The 16,099-nt window shown below is 36.9% G+C and overlaps 1 protein-coding gene across 4 annotated transcripts in view; it reads left to right on the top strand.

Moving 5' to 3' along the window:
* Positions 1-16,099, top strand: part of RBPJ (recombination signal binding protein for immunoglobulin kappa J region) — a 149,342-nt gene that overhangs the window by 107,506 nt on the left and 25,737 nt on the right. For all 4 annotated transcript variants that reach the window (XR_003571180.1, XM_027883368.1, XM_027883370.1 and 1 more), the window contains one exon: positions 14,341-14,379. Coding sequence is in view for 2 of the 4 variants with exons in the window: in XM_027883368.1 (XP_027739169.1) it covers positions 14,341-14,379 (39 nt within the window). In the remaining 2 variants the exon portion in view is untranslated. The remainder of the gene's footprint in view (positions 1-14,340; positions 14,380-16,099) is intronic.

The following is a 16,099-nucleotide window of genomic DNA, read 5'->3' on the forward strand; positions in this document are numbered from 1 at the left end:
TTGTTCTAAATATTTAAGTTTTGGAATTGAAAAGAACAATAATAAAAAGAAGCTGCTAGCTTATATTATTTAAACAGAAATATACTTGTTGTACTTACCCTATTTTTTTCTTTCTCCTTCAAGTATTTGTTAAATGGGAATCTGAATTTCTGTCTTTCCTATGTTGGAATGCTCTATTAATTATTGCAGGGGCTGTAGCTGCAGTATAAATTAATATCATAGAAACACAGAAAGAACTTAACTGTGAATTAGTTCAACAACAATGAAAAAGAATCCACAGCTTTTAAATCTTTCAAAAAAATTGTTTTTATTGAAACACATATTTGTAAACTGCAGATGGAATAGCACCTAATTTAGCTGTCTAGTTATGTGACTTTATTAGTTTAAGAGTAATTTGCTTACATAAAATGCTTCCCAGTTAGAGACCTTCAGCACAACCACAGTGAAAAAGATTAACAGTGAAGAATGACCTCCAACTGATTTAGCTGTCCTAGAAAGTTGAAAAAGAGCCTTCTAATTCTCCGTCTTTTCTGGGACGTGTTTATTGCTGCTGTTTTTATATTCATGGGATGATGTATTCATAAGCTTAATTACGAAACAATATACTTGAGATTGATTAATTCTAGGATACTGACAGCTCATTTTGCAACCATGCCTAGTTAATGTTGGTGTAACCACATAATTCCTGGGTGATGAAATAAGAAAACATCTGATATCTAGGAAACCCTATAATTTTGTAAAACAGGTTGGTGCCAAATAGAGCTTTGTTAAAAAATATATGTATGCACAGGTTCTGGGTCATCATTTTAACCTACTGAAGAGAGTAATTTTATTTGCCAGTTTGGAAATTACTGTTTGCATGGAAACCTGCTTGGGAGCTGATACTCTATTCTCTGCTTACCTACTGATACAATTTTTGAATTCTTTTACAAGTCTAGAGTCAGTGAATGAGATCTAGTTCATAGAAGTAAGCTTATAGAACTCTGGCAGCCAGTTTCCTTTTAATGAATATAAGGAGCTGCTTCCATATTGCACTTTGAAGGCTCACAGTATAGAAATTGGAGGAAGAAGGAGAATGAAAGGAGAGGTACAGACTGTAATAATACTGTGTTTAAAAACAAAAAAATCCTGTAAAAAAAGTTGGCTGAAATAACTGAGTTGCTGGAGGAAGGAGATGATAGGGAATTGTCCTCATTTCTTCAAGGTGTTTTTGAGAAGTGTAAAAATACAGTAAAGATACTTAAAAATGGCTCCTGAAACTTTTGCTTTGGAGGGCTAAGCACTGCATGTACTGGTGTTGAGAATACAGATCTTACAGTTCCTAACTGTAAGTTCCTTAAAACAAGACCAGTGAAAGGAATGAGTGTGCCTTTTGATTGCACTGTGGTGGCCCTCAGTGGGTTTGTGACTGGAATTTATCTGTAGAAGGGTCTGACAAGTGCTGGATTTTGGTGTGTGAGGCTAGGTCGGTGTTGCCGGGGGAAGCTGGCAGGCAAGACCTGTCTTGGTGGTGACAGATCAGCTCAGTTGCCTGTGAAGCCACAGTCCAACTTGCTTGCCTTGACCTAGCAGAGAGGTGGGAAAGGCATTTGAGACAGTGGTGACTTAAACTGTCATGTCAAGACTTGTCTGAGTTGGTCTGCTTAAACCTTAGAGAAGTTAGTTTACTTAGCTGTCATTTTACGTTAAGTTCTGACTGCGTTTGGAGTGAGAGTCTTATAACTCTCCTAAGCTAAACTTTGACTAAGGATGTTAGTCTGCTGGATCTCTTAATTATGCTTAAAACTTGGTTTTTGCAAGTCATTTTCCTTACAGAATTCTTCTATATATATTCTTACATTATAGTTATTTTCCAATGAGAGTTACAGCTTGCTTAGCTGCTCTTTTTGTGTAATCTGTTTTGCCTTCTATTAAAGTTGAAATTGTTGAGATGACCAAACAGCTTTCTGCAACTAACACTTCCCTGAAACCAACTGTTTCCCTGTCTCCTACTTCCCAATGTATTAGTGGTGTGACAGATTGATGGGCTGAGTTAGCTCCCTCTGAAGGTCTGAGCTCTGCAGGTGATGCAGGGGAAGCTGGTTGAGAAGCTTGCAGCAGGGACAGTAAGCCCCTTAGAGACAGATTAGTCTGTTCTCCTTGTTTTTCTGCTCAGAGAAAGCAGATCCTGTATTAATGAACCTCCTTTGTTAATGAATGTACAGAGTAAGAGAAAGCACATGGAAAAGTGATTATCCTATTACTTTAATAGAGCAGTGGTTAGAAATCTTGAAGCTGACCAAAGACCATCCCTGTCAAGAACCTGTTATCTCTTTAAGAGGTGTTCCAGAGAAATACGTATTTACCTGTACGGTAAAGTGAGGTTAGTCTGGGTTTTTGGGAATCTTCCGCCTTTGCAAGTTCGGTATGGTTCTTCACCACTTCCTTGCAAAATCATTCACAATTTCTCCTTCTGTTATGTATTTTTGGTATTACAGTGAATGATGGCAATTCAAAGAAAATCATGAGCCTTAAGTTTTTATGCCTTTTTTTTTAATTAATTTTTTTAAATTGCATTCTGCACAGAAGATGAGTACTTACCTTCCAGTTAATTCAATATACAGTGGAGAAACTGTTCTTTGAACACTGCGGACATTTAGTTATTGAAATGAAGGTTGAGCAAATCCTAAGATACTATAGTATAGTGCAGGACTCCCGTATCGGTAAGAAAGTGGTCAAAAAAGTCTCCTCTTTGTGACTTTTTTCAAGTAATTGGGCAACAGGGATGATAGTTGATACATTTAATAAAGTTATTTCCTCACATAGCTGAAAAAAATATTTCTCCAGACCAAATCTTATTTGAAATTATGGGCAGATAGTAACTGTAAACAGCACTGCTTTAGTACTCAATATCTTTGTTCTTACCGGGTTTAGAAATTTAATGTCTTAAAAGGCAGCTGCTTGTTTTTTAAGGGCTCGCTGATACTGAAATTATGGTTTAGTAGGGGATATGGAATCGCTTTCTTAGGAAATAAAAGTCATGTTTGCTTGTGAAATATGTATTCAGAGGTGATATGCAAGATGAGATCCAGGGGAAAATTTGCTGTATTAGATGGACAAGATGGACAAGAATCCCAGTAATCCTAAACTGAGCAAAGTAGTTGTCAGTGAAAGCTGAGACTGTGAGATGATGTGAGTGCAAGCGTGCCGTGCTCGAGGCGGGTTTTACATATCACCATTACTTTAGTGGTCAGTTTTGTGAACTGTGTGCAGGTGCTTTCCTTTTTCTGATTATCCACTCTTTTTTTTTTTTTTTGTTTGAGGGGATGAAGGTAAAAGTAGCGAGTGCATTCCCTATGTAGTTGCAATAGCTGAACCAAATTATACTGTGTTTTAGGGACTGAGATTCTGTTGGTATGCTGACTTTTCCAGCTGAGAACTCTTTCAAGTTGCTAAGGCAAGTGTGTGCAAATCTGCAGTTTCCACTGAACATTGGAGCCAGTGTTATTGGGCAGTTAATAAAACAGTTAATAAAAAAGAAATAAAAGCATCTGAATATGAAGGAATATTAATAAATTGAGTAATTTTTTTGTTTGTTCGTTTCTCACATTCTACACCACTCCAACACTTTAATGGTTATCCTTTGAATTGATAGTATCTAAGTTCTTTAGTATACTTGGGACCTTCGGACTACTAGCTTCTTGCTGCAGGTGCCTAAAGCTGAAAGCAAAACAATTTATTATTAAATAAACTGTTGTTAGTGATTTTCTTGCCTCCGTGTGGCAGAGCTGTGTGAATTCTGTCTGGATTAAAATTATATCCTGTTTGGACCAGACCTTTGACTTTTATACAGGCACAGTGATGACTGCATGAAGTTTTTTTCCAAATGTAGGTAGACTGCTATAAAGAAGTGAATTTTTTTACTTTCTGTAAGTTTTTTGGAAGTGAGACTGTTTACTGATATGGAGCAAGCTGTATTTAAATTTCAGTTGTGGTTCTCTGATTTTATGGGGATTGGAAAAGAGAGAGGACAATAATGAAAGCAATGTGGGAGGATGAAAGCGGATCAGAAAAGGGAGAGGGAGTTTTTAATTGAGCCAGTGACTTGCAATGAGAGGGCGTGACTAAATGAAGCAGAGCTTTTTCTGTTGTATTTTTGTCAGTATTTTCTGATATAGTGCCAAAATTGTATACAGTGCTGAAGAGCAGAAGACTTGTTTCAAGCACATAATATGTTCCCTGTGTTGGAGGACTTAAATTCTTTAGGTGTAGTCGGGAGCAGTAAAGGATAATGCAGTACAAAGATATGATAGTGCATGGTTGCTGGCATTCACCCTGGAGCAGGTGGGTCTTTTTTGGTGTTTCTTTTCGTTGAAGAGGGGAAATGTTTTGTGTATTGATCAGAAACTTTCTGGTTTTGTGATTTCAGGGGCTGCTGTGCCCCCTACTTCCAAAGAGTCACGTTGCAGTTGGACCACCCATCATTTGCTCTTTTCAGAGGAGAGAGGAACTTTAGGAGTAGGAGAAGTGCAATCATTGTTCATGTTCCTTAGACATTCTTGTTTGGTGAGGTTTTAATTAATTTTATCTCCTTTTGTAGGATGGATAAGAAAGAGGGTACATTGAGTCAGTCTATTTCAAAGCAGATTGGTCGAGGTTGGTTCTTTGTATGTGAATATGAAAACTATTTATTTTTAAAAATGAGTTAGCTTTTAGTTCAACCCCTGATCTTCAGGATGAAGTGTTTGTGGTAATATTTATTATGGTAGGCACCCAAATGAGAATCAGGGTCTGAGTGCTGCTGGCAGGTAAAAGTGAAAGCGATTTGGTGGCTGCACGTGACTCTGTTAGTGCGTGTGTTCGTCCTGAGGGATGAACCAGCCTATGGGTGATGGGTGAGCTGGAAACTGCCAGTCTGTTTGGTGACTTCATCAGCATCAGAAGGATTGCGCTTATGAGCACAGTTGTGTCTGCAGGGAACAACAGGGAAGACAGGTGTCATTTCTTCAGCAGCTTCTGTGCCTCAGGTGTGTGATACTGTAGAAAGAACAAGACCATTGAATGTTTAGGATATGAGTAGTCTAGGGATTTAAAAACTGCTTACTCTATGATGCTACACAGATAAAGCCACAGTAATTAGGGATAGAGGGTAGACTGGGTCGTTATGTTTGGTGTTAAGTTACAACAACCTACAAAAATCAGTGGAGGGCAAAAAACCCCAAAATCTTGTGTGACCTGGAAGGGGGGGGGGTAGCCTGAGAAAAGTAAGTGTGCTCAGAACTTTGTGAAGAATGAAAGTTGTGTGGAATTGTAGGCTGTGGAGTATAAAGTGGCTGAGAGAGGAACTACTTCATAACTTTTCCTTTCTTTTGAAAATATAAGCTTGTTTATTGTAGTTCTTTTGGTTTGTGTTTCCAGTGCGGTGTTTGTTTAGCACTGAATGTTACTGGTAGGAAAACTGCTTCTATTTCCCTAACAATCAGACTTGAGGATATTGAGCCCATTTTTGTTTTGGAGAAGATAAAATTTTCCTTCTGAAGGCTTTTAGTCATTTGTATGGTTCATTTATTTAATATCTTCATCTCTGGAAAAGATAAATGTGAAATGTTCTGTTTGAGGATAAGTAATCGCTTGTGTTTACTTCCACATTGACTGAATTCATATATGCAATTATATGTCTTTTGCGTTAATCTCTTAGAAATTGTGTTCTTTAGGTGCTTTGATTTATTTTTTTTTTTTAATCGTGTGTTAAATCTGTAGGACATCACTTTAAAACTGTGCATTTTTGCCACTGACAGTTTATAGCAGTGCACTATTTTCAGCTTCATTTAAAAAATAAAGGATATCGCTGCGGAATAAGGTACACTTATAGAAATCAAATGCATCATTTATCTCCAACAGCAAACATATTAAAAGTGATGTAAATCAAAATCACTGTGTGAAATTTTGTGGTGGTCTTATATGCCAGCTCATGCTGTATCATAAATGGTCAGTTTTTTGAATACATAGGAATTCTTTTTGGGTCTGTGAAACCACCACATGGGATAATGTTTCCTACTGACAGATGATCTTCTCCCTTGGGAGTTTTACTCTTAAATGTTTGTATTAGACTATGGTTGTAGGTGAACGCACAGAAATATTTTCAATATATACATCTTGTCTTTGCCAAAATCTGTGCACCAGAAAATATACCTTCATTAACAGAAAATCCTGTGTTTTAAAATGTACATCTGCTGCTTTCTTTTTGTTGGTGTAACGTTATCCTAAATGTAGAAATCTGCAAAACTAAAACAAGTCTGATGTGGGGCAGCTGACTCTTAATGTAGGTTGTAGTGTGCTGTTTAATCTGAATGAAGCATTTCTAACAAGTGGCAAATTAAGGGATTGCTTCTGAGAACAATTCAGTGTGTCTTGTACATGGGCACTGTTGCATATCTTGGCTTGGATAATTTTAAGCATATTTAATGTCCATGAGTATGAACTTTCCTCAGTGCTTCTTCAGTTCTTCACTAATTTGTCTGGGGTAAGCAAACTGAAGCTGGAAATGGGCAGAGGATAGAGGATTAAAAGAAAAAGAGAAAATAGAGTCCCAGAGTGCTACTTGAATCCGTCTCTTTCAGTTTGTCTCAGATGATGTCTCTGTTAGCAACTGAAAAGGAATACTTTTATATCAATCCTCAAACTTTAAATGAAAACCTCGGTATTTCATTTTCCTGGATCTTCGATAACTTCAGTAGATAAACCTTGAGATCTCATACTGGTGACTTGTAGTTTAGTAGGTTTCTGGGAACTGATCACAAAGCAACTCGAAATTAATTCTTTGAAAAGTATTTTTGTTTCTTATGGTAGAAAGTAATAGGCCTGGTTACAATGAGGGTTGGAACTTAACTAGAGCCTCTCACCAAACTTCATTGTCACTTTGTATCGCTGGAGAGCAGAGGTCAGATTTTCTTAGGTTCTTTCTTTGTGAATTGCATAGTGTATTCTGAAATGTCTCTAGGGACTATGTAAAAGTCTGAAATTCTTTTCATTAAACTCCTGTTTGAAGCATTGTTTCCCTCTGATCTCCTCTGGGGAAGTAAAAATTTCCCTTAGTCACTCTATTCTGTATTTAATTTAGTATTCCTAAATATCTCAAGCCCCTGGCAAGCCTGTGCACAACACTGTATTTGACTCAAAACCTGTTTATTCAACAACTTTATTTAAGACAAGTGGGACTTACTACTCCATGAGTCTCTGGATCTTATACTGCCCTGGTTTAGTGATTGCCGTATCTTATTTGTGACAGTGTTGAAGCATTTGTGCTACAGGAGATGGAACTGAAATGTTTGAATTGAGCAGTAACTTCCTTCCAGGGAAGTTTCCTTGTGACACTTGTGTGGAGATTGTTTCCAAAATCTGTACTAAGGTATTACAGTCATCTCTTGTAGCTTTTTAAAGAGTTCTTCTAATATGTTCTGCAGCAAATACTGACAGGCTATGATATAACAGGACTGATATATCATTTGCTGTTTGGGAATGATGTTAGGCCTTTGCTAGATAGTAAAAAGCACCAGCAAGTGTGTATATCCAGTTGGAAATGGTCTGGCAGTCAGGCGTTTGGGGGTGAAACTTTTCCATTGAACAGGAAACTTGTTGCCTGTGCAGAAAGCATCCATTTTTTTTTTTCTCATTTTACTAGGTCTGGCTGGGATGGAGTTAATTTTCTTCATAGCAGCTGTTATGATGCTGTGTTCTTTGTGACCAGAACAGTGTTGATAACACACTGATATTTTAGCTCTTGCTGAACGTGTTTGCACAGCGTCAAGGCCTTCTCTCTTTCTCACTCTGCCCGGTGTCCTTCCCCCCACAGTGACTGAGGGGTATACAAGATACAACCAGGCAGATGACCCATAGTAACCAGGAGATATTCCTTGCCTTATAATGTCATACTCAGCAATAAACTGGGGAGGAGGGAGGTTTAACAGAGGTTACCCAGCTTTTGTTTAGGAACTGGCTGGTTATCAATCTGTTCGTGGGAGGTGGTGAGTGTTTGACTCATTGTTTCTCTCTTCTTCCACTTCTCCTTTGTTTGTTAAACAACTTTATTATCTCAACCTACAAGTTTTCTTGTTCTTTACTCATGCTTTTCTCTTCAGTCGTGTGGAAGCAGGGGGAAATAAGCATCTGAGTGGTGTTTAGTTGCCTACTGGGCAGTTAAGCACCACCTGATCTCTTCACTTTTGTAAGTCAAAAAGAAAATAGATCTCAATACATGGATATCTGCTATAACTGTAAAATAGAATCATACCCTAGTGTGTTTTGAATGGAAGCTTTAAAGGTCATCTAATCCAAATCCACTGCAGTGAGCAAGGACACCTTCAGTTACATGAGGTTGCTCAGAGCCCTGTCAAACTGGACCTTGAATGTTTCCAGGGATGGGGCATTTACCAGCTCTCCGGGCAGCCTGTTTTTGTATAATGTATTTTTGCAATCTTCAGGGTAAGGCAAGTATTTGCTTTTATTTTCAACGTTAAGACACCAGGAAAACTTCTGTCATGAAAAAGTCGACACAGAAAACAGTAACTGTAGTGTATTTTTACCAGTCTTTGTATATTCCGATGTTAAAGCTGAATGTTTTGTCCTGCCACAGGCTTTTCTGGTACCCCGTTGCCCACAGTGTTCTCAGGTCCATATTTTTCACTTAGCAACTCTTATGTCTTCCCATTCTTAATCCACACTGTTTCTGCTACTCCCCCATGTTGGCCTCTCCAATACACTTACTGTCAGCTCTGCTGTTGTTCCTGCTGTAGTCCAATTTGACAACTCCCTTTTGCCTTTTGCTTCTCTGGAGAGCATTATTTACAGAAAGATCCATGCTATTCCTACTAGATGCCAAAATGTGTCAGTCTGTAAGCCAAGTGAAGATAGAATTTCTAATTGCTGAAGTTTGTCTCTATTTGAATGTTATGGAAATATTTTTTCAAGGCTTCTGTGCTCAGTAAGTAAAGGTAAATGGACTTTCTCAGGGACTGTAAAAAGGATGTTGTTGGCTGAAGACCAATACCGGATAAATTTAAAGTTCATATTCCAGGCAGGAGGATGCTAGAGCTTTTCAGTGACCACAGATCTGCAGTCAGGGTTGAGGATGGGATAGCATGTGATTTCTATAGATATTTTTTTTTCATACTTTTTTTTCTTGCAGATGACAAAACTGTTGTGCTTACTTTTCATTTATTAATTTTTCCATAAAATTGACTTGACATATAGAACTGTTGAACAAAATTCAGCCAAAACAGTTATCTCCAGAAAATAAATTTGGTACTTGTAGTAGAGGCGTATAACTGCTGATAAATTTCTTTGTGCTCCTTTGTGTAGATGATGGAAACAGTGAAAATTCATCCCCCTGCAACCATAGAACATTATAGTACAATACATGTTGTATCTGAACTAGGAATTCCAAGGATATGACATTCTGTTATTGTCTGTAAACATTTGAAATTTACATTTTGCCATGTGTTTACCTAACCTGAAAATATTAAAAGTTTGAGTAAAATTAGCTACTGTACTTACAAGATTAATGTTAGTGCACTTGTTCATTTCCATAGTTACTTAAAAGGGCAGTAAAGAGGTAAAAAGAAAAAGAATATGTTCACTTCCATTTTGTCAATGGGGAAAAGAGGTTTAAATGTCAAACTGGGATTTGCTAAATAAAAAGTATGGACTTGAAAAGAGGAATAATTTGGGATGTGATGTGGGAGAAAAGCTATGTCTACAGTGCAAAAATGTGGAAGTGAAATGAATTGATGCAAAGCATAAGAAGCCAAAATACATGAGATAATAGAATACTAACTAGTGGTTGGAGAAAATACAGGTCTGGGAAAAGAATTATTAGGACAAGTGTAACTTGCTCCAACAGCAAGTGTTTATGGTGCGACTGATGCTCGCGCTCATATTTGCTGTGCAGGGTCTTAGGGAATACTAATAGAATACAGTTGGAACTGATGTGAATGAAACAGCAAGTTGACTGTATGTCCAGAATCCCCATAGAGGACACCTGAAACAACAGTTGTCTTGGATAGTAAAATAAAAAAAAATAATAATAAAAAAAAATTTAAAAAACCCAAACAAACAAACAAACAAAAAAAACACAGCACAGGAAAGAAACTTGGTGAGCATTCAGGTATAATGATACATAACTTGTAATTGGGATTTCAAATGATATATATTTATCTTGTCTAATAACCACTGTAGGAATAGACCTATGATATATTTCTAGTTTCCTCCCGTGCACATTTTTGTTATCCGTCAATCTTTTCAGGATGTAAAGAAAGGAGAAATAGAAATACGCTGTATGGAAAGAAATTCCATAACAGTAAAAGCCACTGAAAACCTACGCAAGAAAAGTGTTGCAGTCTGTGTCATCTCTGACAGGTAACCTTGGAATGACTGAACTGGCTCTTTTTTCAACATGCCAGTCAAATATGAAAGTTTGAAATAGCAACAATCACAGCTTGTGCAATGTCTGTTATTTAGTACAAAACCATACATGTAATGTGTTTCTTACAATTTCATGTGTCTTAACACCAGACAAATTAAAAAAACCTCTTAGTCTTTTCTTCTGTGTAGTAGTTGAGGATAGTTTCTGTCATTCAGGTTGTGTACACATCTCTACATCAGTTTGTGAACATATGGAAAGAGTGAACCAGATGAACCATTAAATGAAATGCATGTGATACCTTTTTTTTTTTTTTTCCAATTTTTGTGTCTAATTTGTATATCTGAGTTTTGTGGTGTGACTGAAAATCTGACATCCTAGATGCAGTTGCTTCTTTGGTTCATAGGAGTATACATACTGGACTGTACCTGCTACTCATCAGTAATGGATGAATAAGGAAAGAATATGAAGGACAGGGTAAATATAGACTGGTTTGGGATTTTTTTATCCTTGTGATATATTTTTGCTGCTGGTAGAACATGGTTTAGGTTTTCCTGAGAACAAGGTTGTAAAATAGGTCATTATAGTTAACAGAGTTCTGTAGCAGACTTCTGTTCAATACACTTCTGCTTTCAGCCTCCACGATATATTCTAGCAACTTAGTTTTAACAATACTTGTAGAGCAAGGAGAAAAAAAAAATCTGAAATTAAATTTTCAGATATTAGAAATATTTTCCATTTCCCGTGTTTGTGAGACAGAGAGAATAACCATCTCCTTTTCATATTTTGCATACTTTTTGTTAGGCTGTTATGTCACTGCATCAGTTGGGCACTTTTCTCTCATGCTCTGACTCACTGAAGGGTGGGGTTTTAGCCAATTGCATATGAAAACTATTGATTATCCATACTGACTTTTGTGGTATCTTTTTTATCTTGTGATAACTTTTTTCCACTGCTTCAAGTTTTTTGAATTGTGGGGGTGTGGCAGAATAATGCCATGACATGGTGATTGACATTTCCTATTCTGTTTATAATAATTTTTAAATTCTAACTTTGGCTGTTGATGTTTAAGTAGGGAGGTGAATATTTATGGGATCTTTGAAATGATTTTGAGATGGTAGAGGAAAGTGACACCAGAGCTGGGGTACATAACCATCAGTTATCTGTCGTGATAACATTATTGAGGAGAAATAGCTGAATTTAATTTAGAAACATTAAAAATGGGACTTTAAGTAAATATCAAGATGCAATGTCCTCTTATTCTACCTCTCCCTCTAATGTATGTTGAAAGAATAGTGAAAGATCTACCCAATTTATTTTACATCATCTCTTTGGAAGGTTCATGTTGCTAAGGGTAGCGTTTATATATGTTCACAAGTTGATTGCAGTGACGTTATTAACTTTATTTTGGATGGAGAAGGCTAGGGAAAGCTGGTGTGTGATTTAGAAGGGTACTGCACTGAGTGTCAGAGCAGAGTTTACCCTGTGCATCTCCAGAGCTTTAGCTCTGTCTCTGAAGAGTGGGGATTTTGGTGCTTCTCTCCTGTGCTGTATATTCAGAATTTGACTAAGGAGGAAGATGAAGTTTATTTCTCTAAGTAAGTGCAACTGCGTTGTGTAGATGCTTTGTTAATAAAACTCTTTTTAACGATAAGCGTATGTGCAAGGGTAATGTATCTCCTGCGCTCAAGAGTTCTGCAAAGGTATGTGTTGCCTTAGGGCCATGTAAGGTTTTTGTCTGTGAGGGGTTTTTTGGTGTTCTGATGTACTTGGGTCCACATCTTGGGTTGGATCCGTTGGCCACAGTACAAGAAAGCGTGGTGTGCATTGTGCCTTCTTTGCTCCAAAATAAGTGACTCTTAATGTTTTCTCGTGGTGAATCGAGGTGCACAGAGGGATTGAAACAAAGACTATAGTTCTGCTCAAAAGCGGGGAGCTAATCCATAGGGATGTTGTTTGTCTGTAGAGTATTGCTTAAAGGTAATCTGTTGTCTAGTCAGTGAGTCACAGACAGTGGAACCTCTGCCAGACAGAATGATCCTGGGTCTTCAGGGGAAAGCTGCAGCTACACAGATGGTACTGGGGAGGTGGGATACACACACCTACTCACACTGTTATCCAGGGAAAATCTGAGGCACAGGGTGTGCTCAGGAGATGAAGCTAGGCATATCCTGAAAAGATAAGTGTTAGAAGCAGCAAGGCTTTGGATGTAACTTCCTCGCTGCAAAACTGCAAAGCTGTTTGGGGTTTCTGGTTACCTTTCTGCATTACAAATACGACAGTGCAGTGATACACACCACAAAGAAAACTATAAATGAAGTTTATGTCCAGTACACTTCAGAATTTAAAATAAATAGAAACAAATCTTGCAGCAAGAGTTTTGGTTTCATTTAAAGTTAAAATAAAGTCAGAAGTGAACAGTATACTGACAATAATAAAGTAAAACATGAAAGGAACTTCTGTCTGGTTGGAAAATTAAATTTTTATTTCATTGTTTAAGCTGAAAAATAATAATTCGGCTTCATGTTGTTTATTCAATTCCTCTTTGTAGAGTGGACTGCCAGTACTTTAGAAGACTAATTTCTCAAGTCTTGAAAAATAAATGTAAAATTTTCTGAATGTTACCACTGTCTTTTCAGGAGAGTGCTATTTTGCTCAGCTCTAGAAATGGTAATAGTTATGTAATTATACATTTGTATATTTCTAGAATTACTGAAATTAAATTGGAATGTATGAAATCATTTCACTACCCGTTGCTATAAAGTCCAGGACAAATCCACTGCATGGACAGGGAAATTTCTGTTCACATTACTTAATGATCAAGTTCTTGTTCTCCTACAGAGCCTCCAACACTGTTGTAGGGAAATAGTAGAAGACAGTTCTTTTCCCTATCCAGGGAGCATAAAGGGAAAGATATACCTGCTTAAAAAACAGTTTGGCAAATCATAGAGATATTTATGAACACTGACACCAAAAGCACAGCCTCTTAGGTGTCAGTTTATTTTTAGATAGAAAGGTGTTAAGATAAGCCTGTCGTTTTGTTTTGTTTTGTTTTTGCTTTGTGGGATTTTGTATTCTCTTCTTTTTCCTGTCTTTGTCATCATTTTAGCTTGTGGTTATACTTCCTTACCAGGTTGAGCAGACGTATGTTGCTGGGTACAGTCTTCCTTTTTTGAGATCTTTTACCTAACCATTTCGGCTTAATCTGAGGATGTTTTTGATAATAAGAATGTTTCTCCAGTGTGTATATTTGGTGTCTTATGTAAATAAAGACTTTCGTGTAAAGTCTTAACCTGTTATTTCTCTCTTAAGAATGGTGTTAAAGCACTGAAGGAAGTACAGCTGTCTCAAAATACTTTATGGCTAAAAACCATTGAGGGTATAACAGGCTATTTATGGATCAAGCTTAGCTGCATTCCATAGGAATGGATTCCACAGGAAATAGATTTTTCCCATAATTCTGTACTGGCATTTATGAAATACATTGTCATCCTTTTTGTAAGCAGTCATGAAGGAAAAACAGATTTTTGTGAAATTGTCCTGACAGGAAGCATTCAGTGTGATTTGTCAGCTTAGAGATATGTCTGTTAATTTCTGTATGTTGATAGTAACTCCTTGTTATTGGCACTTCTGGTCAATTCTGTGGCAAAGGTCTCCTGGTTTTTTACATTCCTTTGGTGTCTGAACTTTTCAAAAGCAATTCTGAGGGAAACTGAATTAACAAAGAAAATTATGTACTGTTCCAAATAAAACCCTCTGCTGTTGTAGGAAAAGCTGTTGTGAGGAGGTGGTTGATATTTTGATAGTGATCTATCTAGGAAATTACAAAGAAAACACAACAAATTCCAGTACAATTTCAAAAACTGTAAAATTGGGATTGTATCTCACTGTAAAATTATTACTAAATCTTTTTGTTTTACATTAGTGATTTCTTCTTTTTTCAGGAAATTTGGAGAGCGACCTCAACCGAAACGGCTCACCAGGTAAGCGTTAAAGAAACTCTGTATTTAACAATTTGCTGAAGTTATCCTTTTCATTCTCAGAAGAATTTGTAAGTTAAAAATTTGTGGCCTACTAATCCTAGAATTGTAAATATCAAAGCTTTTCTGTTATATATGCAATCATTAACCAGAAATACAATTTCAAACAGAGTGGCTTGTTTTTAATATGAAATTCAAAAGGCATTTTTAGAAATGGTGTTGGCTATGCATCAGTTATTGTAGATTATTCAGTAGGATGTGAATCTGCTTACTTTTAAATCACCAGGAATGAACTGATTTTGTTTCTTGGTTAAAAGTGCCTTCTGAAGTGTAAAGTAACACTTTTGGCTTCCAAAATTGAGCACAGTGCTGTCAAGGAGTGATCTTAACCAATTTTTGGTGAAACCTAAACAGTCAGAGAGTATCAAATAGTACTATCCTGTCAGTCCATTCTGAAAACTGCTTAGAGTGACTGGAGCACAGTGCCTGATTTGCTACTGGTCTGCCTTGGAAGTATTTACACCAGAAGCTGTTAAGTAGTCACCTTTTTTTTCAAACTACTGTAACACAGTCTATGCAAATATTTATTATTGCATGCCACAAACCAAGGCCATTATAAATAGCTGCAGGCTTTAAAATCCATGGTTTGCTTGAAAGCAAAAAAGATATGCCATTTATTTTGTAGTTTTTTGTAGTAATAGAGGAAGCCCCTTGTCACTCTGACTTAACCTGTATTTTGAATGAAACGATGCCTCATGTTAGCACTTGGGGCAGGGAGCATTTACATTTTGTTTTACGAATATCTGTCTCATTGCATTTCTGGATAAGTTTCAGGTTAGCTTGTGTCATCATTAAACTTCATCTTAATGAAAAATTGATCTGTACTGACTTAAAGTTTGAAGAAACATGGCTGTTTCCTGTTGACCTGCCAGTCTTCAGGGATATTTGAAGATACTCTGTTTTAAGGAATGAGCTGCTTTCCATCTTTAGTAGTTACATTTGTTAATATCACCCTGAAGTTGCTCATAGGATTTATATTCTGTGATTTAAAAAAAAGCAACAAAAATAATGACTATTAAGTGAAAGGTCTTTTAAGTTTTTACCATGGTTTTTTGCTGTAAATTCCACATGCAGGATTTTAGGTACTAGGTGTGCTAGGTATTCTTTCCTGTGAGTACAGGGTAGGCATCTGGGAAGTACTCATCATCCTTCGAAGCAGCAGCTTGTAGAGCCTTTCTGTGCTGATAGAGGCTGGAAACAAGCAACCTAACTTTTTTCCTGATGAAGTGAAACAAACTGTCACACAGATTTTTAAGACTAATTTATGTAATACTGTAAAACGTTTCTCTAAACACTTAAAAGCATTTAGGTCACTTATTGGAAAATTACTGTGGATTTTTCTGTGTAAAGACAGTCTGGTTTGGCTAATAATCTATTCACTGTCATGCAAACTCCAGCAGAATAGCACTTTGTTCATACTGTGCTAGTTGGTTTTAGATGTGAACTATAAAAGTACTACCTTCATGAAGAGTTTTAAGATTTAATAACGAAAAATAATGTGTAAGAATTGTAATGGTTATGTGTTTTCTTTATCAGTGTGAGGGGTTGGAGGGGAACACCCATAGTTCTCCCAGGAGCTTGGATTGTTCAAATCCACTGTAGCAACAGACCAGTAGAAAAGACAAAATTTCATCCTCATAAAATGCTAAATAAAGGTTAGATA

Source organism: Empidonax traillii, unplaced genomic scaffold, assembly GCF_003031625.1.
Source record: "Empidonax traillii isolate 1590-97213 ecotype Southwest subspecies unplaced genomic scaffold, ASM303162v1 scaffold125:size1524877, whole genome shotgun sequence".
NCBI lineage: Eukaryota > Metazoa > Chordata > Aves > Passeriformes > Tyrannidae > Empidonax > Empidonax traillii.